The 19,470-nt window shown below is 59.9% G+C and overlaps 2 protein-coding genes across 7 annotated transcripts in view; both read left to right on the plus strand.

Annotated features, from left to right (window-relative positions):
* Positions 1-3,690, plus strand: part of TRIM9 (tripartite motif containing 9) — a 69,380-nt gene extending 65,690 nt beyond the window's left edge. For all 6 annotated transcript variants that reach the window (XM_049828960.1, XM_049828963.1, XM_049828964.1 and 3 more), the window contains 3 exons: positions 9-312; positions 1,088-1,250; positions 3,579-3,690. In XM_049828960.1, coding sequence (XP_049684917.1) covers positions 9-312; positions 1,088-1,250; positions 3,579-3,641 — 530 coding nt within the window. In that variant the 3' untranslated portion in view covers positions 3,642-3,690. The remainder of the gene's footprint in view (positions 1-8; positions 313-1,087; positions 1,251-3,578) is intronic.
* A 3,795-nt stretch (positions 3,691-7,485) lies between these two features.
* PYGL (glycogen phosphorylase L) lies at positions 7,486-19,397 on the plus strand. Its single transcript, XM_049828959.1, has 20 exons — positions 7,486-7,728; positions 9,268-9,369; positions 10,895-10,973; positions 11,271-11,374; positions 12,760-12,891; positions 13,312-13,423; positions 13,509-13,591; positions 14,542-14,685; positions 14,861-14,953; positions 15,210-15,356; positions 15,947-16,110; positions 16,212-16,326; positions 16,569-16,670; positions 16,746-16,893; positions 17,008-17,066; positions 17,386-17,527; positions 17,694-17,901; positions 17,981-18,115; positions 18,690-18,756; positions 18,981-19,397. Exons 1-20 carry the CDS (start codon positions 7,486-7,488, stop codon positions 19,167-19,169), a joined length of 2,568 nt encoding a protein of 855 aa, XP_049684916.1. The 3' UTR covers positions 19,170-19,397.
* The last annotated feature ends 73 nt before the right edge of the window (positions 19,398-19,470 follow it).

Below are 19,470 nucleotides of genomic sequence, written 5' to 3' on the forward strand. Positions count from 1 at the left end.
TGTTCCAGTTGCTTGGTTTTCTTTCGATCCTGCCTCTGCCCATGCTGACATCATCTTTTCTAATGACAACCTGACTGTCACCTGCAACAGCTATGATGACAGGGTTGTGCTGGGGAAAACGGGCTTTTCCAAAGGGCTCCATTACTGGGAGCTGTCAATCGATCGTTACGATAACCACCCTGACCCGGCCTTTGGCGTGGCACGCATTGATGTCCTGAAGGATGCCATGCTGGGCAAGGACGACAAGGCCTGGGCCATGTACGTGGACAATAACCGGAGCTGGTTCATGCACAACAATTCGCACACCAACAGGTACGTGGTCTGGAACAGGGTCTTCCTCCCAGAGACCACAGCCCAGCCACAGTCCAAGTAAGAGCCCGTGGCTTTTCCAGCGTCACCCACAGGCGTCCACGGGAAGGGCGACGTCGCTCCTAATTGCCTCTATTAGAGGACGTGCCTTCATCCCAAGCGAAGGACAGTCCCTGCCTCCCTGGTTCCAATACTGCTCCAATATTCCTCCCCTGCCTACTGCGACTCTTTCCGTGCCGACTCTTCCCCCGAGCACGCGTGGCACCGCTGCCTTCCCGTTAACACCCAAAGCCTTGCAACTCGTGCAACGAGAAAACGGTGTTTGCCTTTATCCCCGTGCCACGGCTATTGCTCGCTTTCCCCGTGGGACAGTGGGGCTGGGGGCTTCGAAGCTCGCAGGAGGTGAGCCTGGAGTCACCTTCCTGCAGCCTCAAAGACCGTTCCCTGACGGGCAGCAGGTTCCCTGATGGGTCTGCAGCTTTGCTCCCCAGGTCCACTTGCTTTCCCCCGTGGTTGTGTTGCTGTGGCTGCTCACGTAGGGAGCTTTGGCCTCGGGGACGTCACGGCAAGCGGAGGGCACCTCTGTGGGAGGCTTGAGAAGAAGGTGCCCAGGGGCTTGTGAGCGTGGCTGGGATGGGTGCAGGTCATGGCCCGGCTCCTGGGTGAGCTGTGAAGTTCAGCATCATCGGCCCTTGAGGTCTATGCCCCGAACCATGAGCCGGGAGCACAAGGGACATTAAGCCACAGAGATGCTCTGATCTTCTTCTCGCCCCCGCAGAACCGAGGGTGGGATAACGAAAGGCGCCACGGTGGGAGTACTGCTGGATTTGACCAGGAGGACCTTGACGTTCTCCATCAACGAGGACCAGCAAGGGCCTGTCGCCTTCGAGAACCTGGAGGGCCTCTTCTTCCCCGCCGTCAGCCTCAACAGGAACGTGCAGGTACGTGCTTTGACCGTGCTCTCTGGAGCACCGCAGCGGCGTACCCTGCGGCTGAGCTTGCTGGCAGGCTCCCTCTAATGCCGCTGTCACTGCAGTGTGTGTCGATGCTCAGCAGCATGGGGACTTTGTGGAGTGGGGAGGGCTCTCCTGCAACGGGGGTGGCTTGGAAAGAGCTAAACTTACACCCTAAACCACCCGCGAGTCTCTAAAATCAGAACGGGCCTTCCTGCAGATGCAGCTGCTGCATCCGTCTCCCCGCTCCAGGTTTCTCCATCAAGGCTGCTGAAGCACCAGCGTTCTCCAGCCCTCCCTGGTCGATGGGGTTTGACAACTCCGTTTCGTCATACTACCCCACAAGAGCCTCACCAGCTCTTAGAGCTCTCCCGGGACCCAGATAGGAGCATTACCAGGGAGAAGGGCACCTTTTAAAGCCTGTTTTCCCCTGGGGAGTTTCAAACCCTTCTTCTCTCCCTCTCTCCCAAGCTCTCAGTTCTCCTGAACATCACCAAGCGGTGGCTCCCTGGGCCTAGCCGGTATTTTCATCTTTTCATTTTTCTTCTCACGAATCTCATCCCTGCTATCCTCTCCCCCGACAAGTCCCCCGTGTTCACCAAGCCTGGCTTTGGCACATCCACTCTGCCACCGCTTGCACCTCCAGCACTGCACAAGTGCCCGGGCACATCCTAGGACACGTTGCACATAACAGATGACCTCAGGGTGTCGAGTATTTTGGCACGGTCTTCCGCAGTGGATCTCAAAGGCATCACCTCTGTGCAAGGGCAGAGGCACCGCGTGGCCTCTGGAAATTAGGGATCAATGCATTAGGGCATGCTCTGCTATGTTGTCCATTGGGATCCAGGGTGTGCTGTGCTCCAGTACCAAGGCAGTGACAGTTTTCCAGCAACACTAGAGCTGGAAAGACTGGAAAGACTCCTAGCAGACCAGGAGCAGAGGTTGGTCGGTACCATGGCAAACCCCAGGAGCATCCCTGCCAGAGTGTCCCGGTGTTTAATTAGGAAACATTAAAGAAGCGCATCTTGTCTGCCCTGTTTTCAGAGGCTGCTGTATTAATTTGGTGTGGTAAAAACCGACCTGCTTTGTGATGGGTTTAATTCCTACCACAATCTTCTACACAGCCCTGAAAGACGAGCGTGTTTCTAGAGCCCCTCTGCTTTCTGACAGTTCTCTGGGCAAGGCAGAGCTTAAATCCCCTGACAACAGAGAAGTCCCGTGGGATGCTGATAAAAGGCTGCTAATAAACCCAAGGCATTCATTATCCTTCTTCAAACGTGTGTGAGTAATTAAAAACGACTCTAATTAGGAGGGAAATAATTGTATTTTAGACAAAGTTTTTTCTAAATCTGTATCTGAAGGAGAAAATGCTGCTGTTCCAATAAAAGAAGGAATTGTGCTTTCCTCCCAAATTAAAGCATTTGTGGAGGGAACTGAATTGTCCCTGTGCAGCTCCTCGGTGCCTCTGTGGGTATTTGCAGGACCTGGCCCCTTGCCTGCTCCATCTGTACAGGCGGAGCCTGCCCGTATCCCTTACGGACCAGGGTTTTCCTGGACACAGTGAGCATCGGGTCCCTGATATTTCTTTCGTTTTCCCTTTGTCCCTATGTTGCAGTCTCTGCTGCATCTCTCCCCATCCCCGGACGATGCCTGGCGGAGACCTAGCTCCCATTTTTATAGAATGGTTTGGGTTGGAAGAGACCGTTATAGGTTGCACTTGAGCATCCCCCTAAGCCGTAGCATGGCCTTGCCCCACTATCCCGCTGCTGCTCAGCTTCTCCACCGCAAAGGTCCTTCCTCCCACCGGCAATCGGCCACGTCCCCTCCGCTGTACAGCCCGTGCTTGGTTCGGGGGCTTCTCAGGGGTCTCCTTCTGTACCGAGCAGCTTCAGTGTCCTTCAGGCCCCTCCATACCCTTTTTGTCCATCCCATCTGCAGAAAAACCCAACTGCTGCCGTGTCCCCCCTCTCCGACAGCTGGCTGTTGGATTTGTCTGCAGCCGGCTGGGAATGGTTGGGGCTTGGCACCCCTGGTACTTCACGCTGGAGCTGTGTAGGGGATCCTGGCAGTGCAAACAAGTCATGAAGCAGCAAGATGGAGCCACCACCATGGTCCTGGTGATGGCCTTTCCCACCCACCCCAGGCCCCCGGTGCAGTGGGGCAGGAGGAGCGATGGGCAACGTCTCTGGCCGCATCCTGCCTCTCCCCGGGCGCTGCTCCTGCCCTCCCCGGGGACAACGTGCCGGCTGCCGTGCCATGGGCTATCCCGCCAGGCACGGAGGGATGCAGGTGAGCCCCGTAATCTCTTCATTGCAGGTGACGCTGCACACCGGTCTGCCGGTCCCCGAATTCTACGCTTCGCGCTCGGCCATGCCGTGAGGATGCTCCCGGAGCCGGCTGCCTCTTCTCGAGACGAGAGGAGCCAGCCCGTTCCCTCCTGCGGGACGAGGCCGGCTGCCGAGCCGCCGGGTCCCTGCTCGGCCGCCGGCCGGAGACGGGGAGGCAAAGCGGGAAGGAAGAACCCGGCTTTTGGCCGTCTCTGGTCTCCACCCTCCCGCACTGTCCTGTGTGTGTGCGCGCTTCGCTGTTTAGCTCTTTTTGGCTGATGAAGTACCTAGGTAGCCTGAGATGTTCCTCTGTGTCCGCTTTTAGGTTTGGTTTTATTGATTTGAGTCGGGGTTTCGGGGAGGGGGGCAGTTTTGTCTCGTTTGGCAGAGTGCTTTCCCCTCCCACGCTGCGCCGGGGGGGTCGGCCGGAGGGACCGAGGAGGGATCCCCGCCACGGGAAAGCTGTCGCCCACGCCAGCCCCATTACTTTGCAGGATATTTCTTTCCCCCGTGGCCTTTCTTGCAGAGTGCCCTCTGTGATGCGTAGCGGTGGGTCCTGGATTACCAGTCAGTCTCCGTGCCCTTACCAAAACACCCAGCCCTGTCCCTTGTCCCCCTGAGGCGTTTCTGTGGGGTGCAGCGGTGGGGCAGAGGGGCGGCTGCCCTGTCCCCGGGTGCTCCGTGCTCCCGGTGCTCTCCCCCGGCTCCCCACAGCCCGGCGCCGGCACGCGCGCCACAGCCATACACCGGAGAGCCCTCGCCCGGCTCTTTGGAGATTAGCGTTTATTTTTTTATAGTTGCCGTATAAAGCCTAGCCTTAAATACTAACTGATAGTGTCCTTCCGTTCACCGGAGAATTCATTCTGCAGTGAGGGTCTGACGGGGAGCCCGGGGATGGAGATGGGGATGAGGATGGGGACAGGGATGGGGATGGAGATGGAGATGGGGATGGGGATGGGCATGGAGATGGAGATGGGGATGAGGATGGGGATGGGGATGAGAGTGGGGATGGGGATGGGGATGGGGATGGGGAGGAAGGAGAGCTGGCCACAGCCCTGCCACGCACTCAGGAATACGCGCCCGCTGCCCTGCCAGCACCTGCTGCCGGCAGCAGTTCCCGTCAGCTTCCACTCCCTACCCTGACTTTCTGGTAATTCAGAGGCAGGAGAGGAGCGGGAGGTCGTGGGCGCCGTGCCCGGTGCCAGTCCCCCGTTCCCGTGCCGAGGGCGCCTGCATGCGCATGTCCCCACGCTTCGCTTTTCGGTCCCTCGCCTTCTCCCGGCGTGGCCGGCGAGGCTGGGGGAGGCAGCGGTGTCGCTGCCGGGTGGGTGCCAGCGTGTCCAGCCTGGCCGGAGAGCTGCGGCTCATCGATCCGGGGTCGGGTGGGATGCTACGGGAGTACCGGTCCAGCAGAAAGACCAGTGTAAATAGACCATTCCCTTCCAGCGTGCCCTCCTCTAGGACGGTCCCATTCGGTCCCTTGTTGCTCTAGTATTAAGTTTACCTAATTTATTGGATGGGTGCTATCTTGTTGACTTACACCGAGGAGTTTCTCTCAGCTGCAGGAGAGCCGTGTTGCGGGACAACGCCGAGCAGCTCTTTGGTGAATTCCTGACGAGCCCCCGTGGCCGGCTCACCCGGGGCTCCTCTCTCAGCCGTTATCCCCCGTTCTTTAGGATGTTCATGGTGCTTATTAGACTCCCAGTGATTGTAAGACGTCGTCCCCCTGTACCGCGATGATAGCTGCATACAGCCGCTGTACTGAAGAGAAGTGTCATGTTTGCTGTTCTAATAAAGGACTTTTACGAGAGAAGGGCAGAGCTTCCCAGAGCATCTCTGCGCCGCCACAGCCCCTGGCTTCGGTTCCCATCTTGTCCCCGGCGGTGCGGGCCACCGCCATGCACTTCACATCCCTTTACTGTCCCCGTCGGGGAGTTTGGGGGGGCTGAGGGATGGTCTTGGATGCCGGGGAGCTGGGATGTAAGGAAGGAGGGATGGCATCCAGCTGGAGGGAGGAATTACTTAGGCTGGATAGAGAGCAGCATCTCCCTAGGGGGACAAGCCGCTGCATCCCCAACACCAGCCCCTGCCTGGAGACCCATCCAGGATGAGAGATGGTAGCAAGGACCAGGTGGGGAAGAAAGATAAAATGATAGAAATCACAAGGTGTCAAGAAGTGGAACAGCCCAGCACTGTTGTGATGCAGTGCTGGCAACTTTAAAATCCATTGGGGGGGGCTTTCTTCCAGAAATAGGGGCAAACGCTAAGGAATGAGCGGTGCCGGGGCCATTTCCGAAGGAAAGGCATGGACAGTTCTCCCAGGGGCCTGAGAAGGGCTCGCTGTTGGGATATAGGTGCCTGCTCTATGTTTTCTCAGAGTGCCTCAGGAGAGGTTTTCAATGTGAGGCCTCTGAGCTCATCGCCGGCTCGAGTCCAGGGCTAAAGGAAAAAAAATGCTAATGCACTGCATTAAGTGCATTTATGTCTCAAAACGATGCTCGTCCCTTCCAGAGAAGGAACGTGCCCAGGACACCGGAGATGCGGGAAATTGCATCCTCCCTGCAGCAAGTAAAACCCAGCCTGTAAGTCCTGCACCGGGGGGCGGGGAGGGAAAAACCCCAGGGCCAGAGGACACCCACCGCCCGGGGACGGGCTCCGGAGACGAGGGCAGAGCCGCTCGCCAGCTGCATCCCGGCTCCCGACTTCCAAAAGAGCAGTGCCGGAGGTCTCAGGCTGCCCAAAGCCACCCAGGGCTCTGCTCTTGGCAGCTCTCGGAGCGCTTTGCATGGCACCATTTGCGTGGCTGCAATTTCCACCTGCGTTGGAGGACAGGTCCCAAACGTGAAATACCCGCTCTACGCACCGAAGCCCTGTCTGCTCCGTCTGGCAACTACTGGCGGGGAAACCATGCCCAGGTTTTCCGCCGGGACAATAATCTTTCGATTTGCCCTGTGAAAAACCAGAAGATGGGTCACGTTCCTGGGTTAGGGGTTTTTTTCCATGTTGCACACGTGCAGTTTGGGTCAGTTCCTAAATCTTTGGTGAGCCGCCGGAGGCTTTTGTTCGGCGTGGAACCTGGTGCCGCTCGGTCCCGACAGTCGGGGCGCCTGGGTCACGCGTGGCCCGGCCGGCCCGTAGGGTTCTCTTGCTTTTCTGCTTCGCGCGGTTTAGTTTTGCAGAACTGGGCAGGGAAAACCCTCAAGGCAGGAGGAAGAGGAAGAGGTGTTGCGTTGTCCGCTCCCAGCGGCGATTCTTGCCGTCCGGAGGAACCGGAGACAGGACACGGCGGGCAGCCACGGAGCCCACCTGAAGCGATCCCAGGCTGTTTTCCAGAGGGATTGAGGAGAGGGGCAGCGAAAAAGTGAGGAGGCGAAGGGAGGGTGGGCTGCGAGGGAGGAAAAGGCAGGGAGGAATGCCGGGGGGCGGGGGGGAGCGGGCGTGACACCATGACACTGCCCATCTGAGCCAGGAAAGCGGCGTTTCCCTCTGGGAAAAGGTCTGGAACAGGTCCCGAGAATCCCCCCACCCACGCCACGCCACGATCCTGCGTGGGGCGCTGCTCCGGAGCTCATCACCCCCCCCCACCCCCCCCAAGCTCCTTTTTGCGCATCCCCCGGTGGCTGGGCACGCCGGTCCCGCCCCACTCGTGGGCGGCCCGTGGGGATGGCCCGTCCCCGGTTCCCTCCCCCGCGGTGTGGGGGGGGCTCCGCTCCGGTAGCCCAGCCCCGGGGCGGAGGCGGAACCCGGTGTGCCGGTTGCCCAGCCCCGCTGCCACGGCAGTGGGTTGTGTGTGGTACCCCCACCCCCCAACACCCACCCACCCACCCACCCACGCACAAACATATTCCTCCCCCCCCCCGCCCCACGCACTTCGTGCCCCCCGCAGCCCCGCCGGGATGTCGCGACCGTTGTCGGACCAGGAGCGACGCAAACAAATCAGCATCCGTGGGATCGTGGGAGCCGAGAACGTGGCCGAACTGAAACGGGGTTTCAACCGGCACCTCCACTTCACCCTGGTCAAGGACCGCAACGTGGCCACCCCACGGGACTACTTCTTCGCCCTGGCCCACACCGTGCGGGACCACCTGGTGGGACGCTGGATCCGCACCCAGCAGTATTACTACGAGAAAGACCCCAAGGTGGGAGCGAGGAAAGGGGTGCTGGGGTCGTGGGGCGGAGGGGGGGGAACGGACACCCACGGGGACACCCCGCGGTTCTTGCGGGGGACGGGGTGGAGGGCGGTGGTGGGAGTTCGGGCGACCGCCGTAACCCCGCGGGTGCGAAGCCACCCTCTGCGAACGCGCGGGTGGGAAAAGAGAACGGTGGGAAGGCTTGGATATTTTTTTTTTTTTTTTTTCTCGGGCTTTCTTCTCTTCCCCTTAACTTTGCCGAGCGGAGGGGACTGGACTTTAACGAGCGAGGCCACTGTCCTTTGCTTTGCAAAACAAACAGCGGCTTGGCCGGGAGCTGGGTGCAGGGCACGGGAACAGCGTTTATTGTCCCGCGGCGCTGGCGTGGGTGCGGTCTACCGTAAGCAAAGCCTTCTAGGGTGAATTAGTCGAAAGGCTTAAAACGAAGCCGGAGCTAGCCGCAAGCAGGCCTCCTTTAAAATAGGCGCAAGCCTAATCTGTGCCACAGCGATCCCGAGCGGGGGAAAGATCCGGTTTGTGCAGGAGTTGCCGTCCATGCCGCTCATCTCCGCCGGCTTGTACCGAGCGCGGGGCTCCGGCTGCCGGCGGGGGGATTAAGCAGTAATCCCCTCCGGACACCTGGACGGCTCTGTCGGTTCCAATTTTCTCCCTGCGAGGGTGCCCGTGCCAACACCTCGCTGGGACCCTGCCAGCCCCCGATAGCTCAACTCCCCCCGTCGTGTCGCGTAGGGGTGAGAAAAAAAGAGATGAACCTCTCTCCAGGGCTTGAATCTGGGGTCTCTCCCATATAGCTGAGCCGTGCTGGGTGCCATCCACCCGGCGTCGCTGCTTCCAGCTCCGCTGGGACCAAACCAGTAAGCCCAACCGATCCTGCCCAGCACATCCCTTCACCAGCACGACCCCGCGCAGGTCCTGGGGAAACGTGTCAAGTCAGCGACTTCCTCCAACCTAAATCCTTCCTTAAAACCTGCCGGTGCTGACGCCGGGGAATGGCTTACACAAGCCTCTGCGTTACCGGCCGCATCCTGCACCCGTCGTGTCAGCGAGAGGGGAGGCGAGAGCATGCGGTGGTCCTGAGACCAAACCCCCCCCCCCCCCCCGGGGACGGCAGAGGAAGTTCGCTCGGTTTTGCGGTTGCGTCGCAGCTCGGGGTGACGTTAGGAAACATCTCCTTTTTTAAAGTTTAACTTTGTACCGCCGTGGCCACCGGTATGCTCGGGGTGACCATCCTGGAGCTGTCCCTGCTCTCGGACAGGCTGTTTTGTCTAAACAAAATCGCCTCGGCGCTACCCTCTTCCCAGCTTGGGAAATAGCAGCGGCAGGAGATAAGGGGCTGCAGGGCACGGCCGCCTCAGGGTCCCCGAGGAGCTCCAGCCCTCAAATTCCCAGTGCAAACCGCCCTGCTCTGTTGAGAGTCGGGTTTTTTTCTTCTTGCTTCAAGATAACAACCGATAGCAGCTTCTGGGGTCCAGAGGAGCCTCCTCCGGCCCCGGGGAAGGTGACCGGTGGGTGGTTTTTCTCTTCCAGAGGATTTACTACCTCTCCCTGGAGTTTTACATGGGGCGGACGCTGCAGAACACTATGATTAACCTGGGGCTGCAGAACGCCTGCGACGAAGCCATCTACCAGGTGAGCATCGCAGGGGTCGGCGCGGATCCGGACCGGGAGGGCTCGGTGCTCTCCGTATCCCCGTGTTTTTTTACCGCCCTGGCTGCAAAGCGCTCCTTGAGCCGCAGGCAGTACCTGAGGAAACTCAGGGTTGTATATATGAGGCTGGTAATAACTATAAGCAATGGCGGAGGGGAATAAAACCTTGGCCTAACTCAACCCTGGCCTGGCGCTGGTACCGCGTGGCATTCGGGTTGTCGAAGGTTTTTGGGTGGTTCCTTTTGCCCCCACCTTGCGCTTGCACCACTTGCATGTGCGCCGTCGTACGTGGCTGGGGTGGTTGCACAACAGCCAGAGCAGCTTTCGAGCAAATGCGTTCGAAGGCGAGGAATTTATTTTTAGGTGGGTTTTTTTGTATTTTTTTAATCTGTTGACCTTGCAATGAGGAGGGCAGCTCGGCTGGGGGTGAGGGTGGAAGGGAAGAGCCTGGGATGCTGCGTGGTGGTAGCCTGGGGAAGCAGAAGGTGCGAGATTATTTGGAAATCACCCTCTTTGCAGCGATGGCAGGTAAAGGTGTGAGGGAAATCCTCCTTACTGCATACGCTGAGCTCCCTGGACATAAATGCCAAACGTTTCTAAAATAAAATGTTTGGTATAATACAAATCACTTAAAATATTTCTGGGTATTCAGGGCTGCCGATGAAACTCAGAGCTGTGCACCCTAGTGCCACGAAACACCGGCGAGGCCGCGACCGGTGCTGGTGCTCCCGGACTTGTCCGTGACCGTCCGGTTTGGGAGAAGGTGCTGCCCGCTTATGTGTGAGCGGTGCAGGGTCCGGCCCTCCCACGTGGGTGACCACGGGACTGGGGCCATCCCCACTTGCTGTGACCCGTGGGACGCCGGGGGGGGACATCGGACCACGGGATTTCCATGGGAAAAGGTGGCTCAGCCCTGACAAGGCACCATTTTATTTCCCGCTGAGCTGCCCGAGGAGCTTTGCATAGGCAAAACCTCTTCTTCCCACAGCATCCCAGGCTGGAAACTTTAAATTTCCTTGTAAAAGTGGTGTAGCTGCTTCTCTGGGTGTCTCTATTAAAGGGTGATGCCTGGAGGCAGGGGGACGGGCACCCGGGTGCCTGCCCCAGGAGGATGGGGGTGCCGGGAGACTGACCTGAAATATCTGGAACCACAAGGGCAGTGCCCTGGGTTATGGGTGGGTGCCCCCCACCCGCAGGAGCTTGTCCACGGCGAGGTCGAGGGCGCGCGTGTCCCTTGTAAAGGCTGGCGGAGTGACTTTAAACACCAGAGCTGGTCCCTGCTGTGGCGTGGAGCAGCAGCGGAGGGAGAGAGGGGCCGCTTTGGGTACAAATCACGGTGTCCCACCTGCGGGGATGGGTTTTGCAGGGTCGGGTGCCTTTTCCACCCTTCCCGGAGCCCACCTGCAAGGAAGGACAGCGGGGGTGCGTGCCAGCGGTCCCCCCATCTCCACAGGGCTGGGAGCTCTGAGAGTCTCCAGCCCCATCGCCTTCTCCTTCTCGGCTGTAGCTCGGGCTGGACATGGAAGAGCTGGAGGAAATCGAGGAGGATGCCGGTCTCGGTAACGGCGGTCTCGGCAGGCTTGCTGGTGAGTGAGCCCCCCCCGAATGGTCCCCTTGCCTGGGTGGTGGGGTACGGCCCCGGGGGCTTTGCATCTGCTGCAGGGGGGGTACCTAAACCCGGAGGGATTTATTGCTCCAGCCTTTCCAGCACAGGGCGAGAGGTGCTGGGTGGCCGGCGAGCGAGCGGCAGCGGCTCGTGTCCCTGCGGGGCGGCTTCTCCCATGCTGCCATCGATTGTCCATGGGGAGAAGGACCCGCTGTCTTCCCGAGGTTCCCGGGTCCCTGGGAAAGCGCAGCTCACTGCTTTCCCCTCTCCCCGGCAGCCTGCTTCCTCGACTCGATGGCGACGCTGGGGCTGGCAGCCTACGGCTACGGCATCCGCTACGAGTACGGCATCTTCAACCAGAAGATCCGGGACGGCTGGCAGGTACGGACAGAGGCGAGCAGCTCTCGCCTTCCCCCGGCACAGCCGAAGCCCCGAGTCCGTCCTCCCCCTCAGATCAGGCCACGACCGGGGTGTACAGACGCTTTCCCTTTGCTTGGAGACTGCTGGAGCCAGAGTTGGTGCTGTGACGTTTAAAACTTGTCAGATGTTTTCTCGAACAAGTATAACTTCTTAAACCGGTGCAAGCACATAGCATCCCTCCCTGCAGCAGGGAAGCTCATCTTTCATCCCGGCTGGCTCCGGCGCGCGGGGCTGGGGATCAGTCCGGTGTCACGGTTCCCGGTCAAGCCCGTTAGCGGCTCGGTGCAGAGGCACGGAGGGGAGTGGATCTGCCTCGCAGGACGCCCTGCTAATTAGCAAAAAGCTGTGAGTCATCAGCGTGAAAACCTTTCCTCCTGAGCCGGGTTTGTGGCAGATGCCTGCCTGCATAGCGGGGATGTGAGCCGTATCCTCACCGGGAGCGGGACCCCTTTCGGGGGCTGTTGTAGGAGCAGAGAGCTCGGTGCTTCCACCTCTCCGTGGCCCCGTGGAGCAGGCGAGGATGGAGATGTCGTGTCCCTGCTCCTCGTGGGGTGGGGATGGTTTCGTTGAGGTGGTACAGGGATGGTGTGGGGAGGTCTGGGGGAGGCCAGATCCAGCCCTCCAGCCCAGCTCTGCTGCTCAATGCTTGGGTTAAAGCATCAGAGGGTGGGAGAGGCTGGTTTGGAAGCGCAATGGAAAACATCGTGTGTATCAGCAAAACCCCTGGTGGGAGGCAACCCCGGATACCCAGAGGGACCTCCTGAGCATCTCCAAAAAGCTGTTTCTACAGCCGTCAAGTGGATGCCTTTCCTCCTCGGTGCCGTGAGCTAGCGATTCCCTGCCTGCCGCGTCCTAACAGGGCTCATCTCCTCTGACCCTCACACATGGCGCCTGCCGCCCAGAGCTCTGACCCAGCCGTGCCAAAGGCGATGTCTAACCCGGGCTGTCCCCGTAACAGCCCTGCCGGGCTAGGGAACGAGCCCGCTTCATTAGCCAGCCCGCAGGCTGAGATGGAAACTCCAATTAAGAGGGCTAATGGTGTCTCAGTCGCAGCATGATGGTGTTAGCGGTGCGCTAAGGGAAATGTTGCTTTCACCCCCACCTCCTCATCCCCATCCATCACCCCTGTGGCAGGGAGACCCTGGGGTTCCGGGTGGTCTGTGCAGAGCCCTGCCTCCGGGCTCACCCTCCGGCACCAAAATCCAGGCTTAGGGCAGACAGACTCCAAAGCATCCCATTTGCCAACGAGCAGCCGGAGCCTTTCCCGGCCATCCTCCGATGTGACACAACCTGGGGAGGTCCCCGGGGCTGGGTGGCCCCGGCACCGCTCTCGCTCCCTTTGGCAGGTGGAAGAAGCCGATGACTGGCTCCGGCACGGCAATCCCTGGGAAAAAGCCCGTCCCGAGTACATGCTGCCCGTGCACTTCTACGGCCGGGTGGAACACACTGCCGCCGGCGCCAAGTGGGTTGACACCCAGGTACGGGGCTGGGGCGCAGCTGGACATAGGGATGGGGACAGGTTTTTGCTGCTCCACATCTGCAGCCAACCTCTGAAATACCCAAAAGCACCTCCAGCAGGCCTGCGTGCAACGCACAGCCTGGCACGACGGCTTAAATTAAGCTTCTCCTGACGCTCGCAAGCCTCTTTCCATCCCCTGAGCGCTTCTGGCAAACACCAGCCTCCGGGCAGATGCGGAGAAGCCGGGATATCCCCGGGGCAGGGACTGGGAATACCAAGCACGTCCCCATGCATGCAACCCCGAGAAGGTGGATACAACCCTGAGCTCACTCCTCCAGGAGGGTCTGTGGGGTGGGAGGGCTCCGGTGGGGCAGGGGGTACGTGGGGGGACACCAGGCAGGGACGCAGCCCGGCTCCGGCTGCCCTGCCGATGTTTTAGGTGGTGCTGGCGCTGCCCTACGATACCCCCGTGCCGGGATACATGAACAACACCGTCAACACCATGCGCCTGTGGTCGGCTCGGGCACCCAACGACTTCAACCTGCGGGACTGTAAGTGGGTGCCGGCGGGGTGCCACACGGGACAGGGCGCGGGGGGGGGGTCCTGCGCCCTCCTTATCCCTTTTCTTTTCCCCAGTCAATGTCGGAGACTACATCCAGGCTGTGCTGGACAGAAACCTGGCGGAGAACATATCCCGCGTCCTCTACCCCAACGACAACGTAAGTCGGGATGGAGGGGTGTCTCTCTTTTAGGGATGGCTAAAGGCTGCAGAGCAGCCCCTCGTCAGGACACTGCAGAGATGTTTTAGGTGTGTTTCAAGCCGCCTGTAGCGCTTGGATGGGGATTGCTGCTTCTTGCCAGCGCTGCCCGGGGCTGCAGCAGAGATGAGTCCGTTCCCCGCGCAAATCCATGCTCGGTGCGGTAAAGGGGAGAGTAGGAATAAGCACATTCTGCTGCAGAAATGTTCCTCGAGTTTCAAAATCGAACATGAAGGCAAACTGATGAATGCTGCTGGCATTTTCCTGCCTGTCCCTTGCAGCCCAGGACCGGAGATTGTGCCCAAATTGCCCTTGGCATCCCAACCTCACCAGGCTGCGGGTGTTCTTGCAGTGCTGCACGCTGGCTGGTTTTTTTTCCCATTTAATCCTACCCCAGCCTGGTGAGCAGAGCTGGGAGCACCCCAGCTCCAGTGGTGAGGTTGCAGATCCTCTCTCCCAGACCAGCGGGTTGATGTTTTGTGCTGCATGAATGGTGGTTTTCATTTTTGCCTTAGAAATAGCTAATACAGCCCCTGTGGCTTTCCTTCCCACTGCCCCAGTATCTTCTTTTGCGGCCAAAATTTTCAAACCAGGGCACTGGGGACAACAGTTTTCCGCAATGCTCAGGGCGGGGGAATTTAAACCTCTGTTTGTAGCAGCACGTCTCAAAACCCCTGTGCTGAAAGCTGAGTAGTGAGAAGACCTCAGGGGTTGATCTGCTGCCAAAACCGGTGCCGGGGGGTCCCGCCACGCCGTGCGGTGGATGTGTGCCGGCGTGGGTCCCCGTGCGGCAGGGAGCCCCGGGAAGGCACAGCTCCTCTGGCACAGGGGTGCCTGGGCAGCGCGGTGCAATCCTGCAGCGCGGTGCAATCCTGTACCGCGGTGCAATCCTCCCGCTCCTCTGCTCGCAGTTCTTCGAGGGGAAGGAGCTGCGGCTGAAGCAGGAGTACTTCGTCGTGGCTGCCACCCTCCAGGACATCATACGCCGCTTCAAAGCGTCCAAATTCGGGAGTACAGAGAGTGTCCGAACCGTGTTTGATTCCTTCCCCGACCAGGTACGAGCCAGGGTCGCTCTGACATGTGCCTTGGAGCTCGTTTCAACGCCTCCCAGATGCACACCCAGGGCTGGAGGGGTTTTGGGGACACCCCCCCCCCCCGATGGGTGCCTGGCTGGCTTGCGCAGTGGGGTGCCCGCATGTCCCCCACGTGTCCCCCCTGCCCTCCCCACAGGTTGCCATCCAGCTGAATGACACGCACCCTGCCATGGCCATCCCTGAGCTGATGAGGATTTTCGTGGACATCGAGAAGCTGCCGTGGAATAAGGTAGGGAGACCCAGCCTGGCCCCTGGGTGCCCTCCGCTTGCGCCCACCCTCCCACCCACCCACCCACAGCGGAGGAGCTGGGGAACCAGTTTTGCTGGTGGCTTGGGTGGCTGCTAGTTGGGTTTAACCAGTATGGACTTGAAGGAGCAGGTTTGGCCATGCTGCTGGCCGCTGCGGGAGGACCACGCGTGGGTGCTGGCACCCACCCGGGGCTGCCTCCACCCTCGCCGCTCAACGCCGGCTCTCCCCACGGCAGGCCTGGGACATCACCAAGCGGACTTTCGCCTACACCAACCACACGGTGCTCCCCGAAGCCCTGGAGCGCTGGCCGGTGGACCTGGTGGAGAAGCTGCTCCCCAGACACCTGCAGATCATCTACGAGATCAACCAGAGACACCTGGATGTAAGTGCCTTGGCACGGCGCAGGAGCCCTCTCCGGAGAGGGGGACAGGGGGTGGCAAGGGTTGTGCCGTTGGGATTAGGGGAACGCACAAACCGATGATGTTGGGTTTGTGGCCGGGTGGTTCTGGCTGCTGTTTTGGGAGGTTGGTGTGTAGGAAAAGCCCTTCCCACCGGTCTGTTGGCATCCTGCAGTTAGTGGCTATTTTAAAGACTTCACCCATTGCTTACCAACTTACCTGTTGGCACTTCTTTGCTCCCTAAACGCTAAATTCATCCTGGAGAAGGATGAGGTTGGGGTTACAAAGGTGATGGTGGTTTGGCCTCCTGGTCTGGCAGCACGAGGCTGGCCAAGCATGTGCCCACAAGCCCCTCTCCGTGGGGGCTTGGGGGTCCTTTTGTCCAGAGAGATCCGTGCTGGGGAAGGGCATCCCTTGGAGGGGGCTTGCACCATCACTCTGGAGTAAAAAGCCACCGCTCTGGCTGGTGTTGAATGCACCGGGGACATCGCTTCAGCCCCCTCTTTGGGAGCCATCGGGTGGGACATCCCTAAACATCGGCACCGCTCACCACCTCTCCCGCCTCCACCGGCAGCACATCGCGTCCCTCTTCCCTAACGACGTGGACCGGCTGCGGAGGATGTCCCTGATAGAGGAGGGAGGCACCAAGAGGATCAACATGGCCCATCTCTGCATCGTCGGCTCCCATGCCGTCAACGGCGTGGCGAAGATCCACTCCGAAATAGTCAAGACTCAAGTGTAAGCGCGGGGAGGGAGGGGGTGGTGGATCACCTTCGGCTTGGAAATGGTGGTGGTAGCAGGTGGGTGAGCCTGAAGCTGTCCCCTCCTCGTCCTCTCAGCTTCAAAGACTTTGCAGCGCTGGAGCCGGAGAAGTTTCAGAACAAGACCAACGGCATCACCCCGCGGCGCTGGCTCCTGCTCTGCAACCCCGGCCTGGCGGAGCTCATCGCGGAGGTAACGGCACCGGGGGGACCGCGCTGGCCCCCGGCCCTTCCTGACCCCAGGAACGCTGTTCCCGGGGAATGCAACTCCAACCTCAGCCATTTACATCTTTTAAATGGCCAAGCTCTGTCCGCATCTCACCCCAGGCCCCCCGCTCCCGTTTTCCAAGCGCCGTTGGCTTTGCCGGGCAGGAGCAGCGTGCCGGCTGAAGGCGGCCGCCCGCGGTCAGCGCGTTGCCTGCGTTCCTCTTGCAGAAAATCGGGGAGGACTACGTGCGGGACCTGAGCCAGCTGACAAAGCTGCACGAGTTCGTGGACGACGACCTCTTCATCCGGGAGGTGGCCAAAGTGAAGCAGGTGAGGGGTGCGGGCATGGCGGTAGGGTAGGGGAACGCAGGCTCGGGGGCTGACGCGCTCCCTGCCCTGCCCCAGGAGAACAAGGTGAAGTTTGCGCTGTACCTGGAGAAGGAGTACAAGGTGAAGATCAACCCTTCCTCCATGTTCGACGTGCACGTGAAGAGGATCCACGAGTACAAGCGGCAGCTGATGAACTGCCTGCACATCGTCACCATGTACAACCGTAAGCCACCGCGCGCCCCAAGGGGACCGGCTTCCCTGGGGCTGCACGAGCATCCCTATCCCCTGGGGCTGGGGCTAAAACGGAGGGTGACACCGCAACTGCTGTCTTCTCCAGGCATCAGGAGGGATCCTGCGAAGCTGTTTGTGCCGAGGACAGTGATCATTGGGGGCAAGGTAAGTCGGGTCAGGAGTTTCAGGTATTTGGGAAGAAGTCTTTGAAAATGCCCTAGGGGATTTGGGTGTAGATGTTCTCTTGGGGTTGCATCCCCGAAGCCCTCTGGGAAGCCCTGAGGCAGGACGCGTTGGCTTCAACCCAAGCAAGGTTCTGCTGCCTATGGACACGAAAGCCCCCAAAAACTTGGTGGCACAACACGAGTTGGATGAGGGATGGGAGCAGGGCGGAGCGGGTGCTTCCCTGGGCACGTGGGGGCTGCGTGATCCTCTCCTGCCTCTGGCACCAGCCCTCCGGGCTCACCCGTGGCTTTTCTCCTAGGCTGCCCCAGGATATCACATGGCTAAAATGATCATCAAGCTCATTAACACTGTGGCTCAGGTGGTGAACAACGACCCCGTTGTGGGGAGCAAGCTGAAGGTCATCTTCCTGGAGAACTACAGGGTCTCGCTGGCAGAGAAAGGTAGCCCACGGGGGGCACGCTGTGGGGAGGGGATGTCCGCTTTGTGGCTGTCCACCAGCCCACGGCTCCATCACTGCGAGACAGCAGATCTAAGGTCTTTCGGCACGATACAAACCCAAAGCTGGTCCCCATGAGCCCCCCTTGTGTCCGTGTGTTTTGTCGGCAGTGATCCCTGCTACCGACCTGTCGGAGCAGATCTCCACGGCAGGCACCGAGGCGTCGGGTACAGGGAATATGAAATTCATGCTGAACGGAGCTCTGACCATCGGCACCATGGATGGAGCCAATGTGGAAATGGCCGAGGAAGCTGGAGAGGAAAACCTGTTCATCTTCGGCATGAGGGTGGAGGATGTCACGGAGCTGGACAGGGAAGGGTGAGGGCTGGGGATGCTGCGGGGGTGCTACCGTGGGCAGCCGGAGCAGCACCGTCTCATATCAACCCTTCCCTACCAGGTACAATGCCCAGGAGTACTACGACCGGCTCCCCGAGTTGAAGCAAGCCATTGACCAGATCAAAAGCGGCTTCTTCTCCCCGGACGAGCCTGACCTCTTCAAAGATGTGGTCAACATGCTCTTCCACCATGACCGGTGAGGCCTGGGATGCCATCCATCCCCTGGGTTGGGTCTCTCCACCAAACTCCCCGTGCCTGGCCAGCGCAGCCCCCTGCGCCAACCATCCACCCTCTGGCTGATAAGTTCCCGTTTTCTGGCCCTGATGTTGCGTGCGTGGAAGAGCGACTGATGCTCCATGGGCACAAAAGGTTTTCCGTGTACGGCACTTCATGCTTGCCGCATTAAAGCCTGGGGTACATTAAGGCCAAGACACATTTGGGTGCGCAGCTCTCACCGAGTGATAGATGCTTTTAGGTATCTCGAGGGCTTTCCTGGCCGGAGCATTAAGTAGCCAAGGCCCGTGGGCATTTGCACTGGGGAAATGTTTTCCCGGTGAGCTGAGGTCCAGCCCGTGCCGCAGGACCCGCGGGCTTGCAGGGCTTTGTACAAACAGGGCCTGGGGAAGATGAATTTGTCTGAAAAGTTTGTTTCGGAGGAAGCTCCAGATCTGGCAGCCCAAGCCCCGTGCGCTGCAGCCACCGGCCGCTGCTGCGTGCTCCCACCTACGCATTTCTGCTGTCGGTGACCCCCCTTTTCTTCACCGCTACAGGTTTAAAGTTTTCGCAGATTACGAGGCTTACGTCAAATGCCAGGAGAAGGTCAGCGAGCTGTACCTGGTGAGTGCCAGCCTGGGGACGTGGCGGGGGAGCTGTGACGGGGGCACAAAATCCCATCCCGGAGAAGGGGGTCTGGTGGGGCTGTGGATGTAGATGGGTTCCTGGCGAGGAGGTTCCCGGCTGTGCTGCTGCAGGGGGTCCCTGGTTGAAAGCCGGTCTCGGGGCCAACTTGGCACCTATGGGCGCGAGCCTCCGGCCGCACCATCCCACCGCTCTCCTTGCAGAACTCCAAGGCATGGACCAAGATGGTCATCAGGAACATCGCGGCGGCCGGCAAGTTCTCCAGCGACCGCACCATCAAGGAGTATGCCCGAGACATCTGGCACGTGGAGCCCTCCGACCTGAAGATCCCACCACCCAACGAGCCCCGGGATGCGGCCGAGGACAAGACCCTCAACGGCACGGCGGCGTAGGGGCACGGAGCTGCCGCCGGCCGGAGCCGGGGGGGGGGACACACGAGCACGTGCGCTGTAAAATTGTCTCTGCTGTCTAGTCTCTATGTTGCTGTTGCTAGCTTTCCTACGGACGGGGAAGTGTGTGGGGGGGTGGATTTTTATAACCTAAGTGTTGTGCGGAAAGTGAAACCATGTCACCCTGTTGCTTGCATAGGTGCTAAAAATAAAAGTGCCATTGGAGTCCAAGGGGCCGTTTGCTGAAGCCTAAAATTAGGGACCGGGTTTGCTCACACCAACGCTAATGCAGAAAGGGGGTATA

Source organism: Accipiter gentilis, chromosome 25, assembly GCF_929443795.1.
Source record: "Accipiter gentilis chromosome 25, bAccGen1.1, whole genome shotgun sequence".
Taxonomy (NCBI): domain Eukaryota; kingdom Metazoa; phylum Chordata; class Aves; order Accipitriformes; family Accipitridae; genus Astur; species Astur gentilis.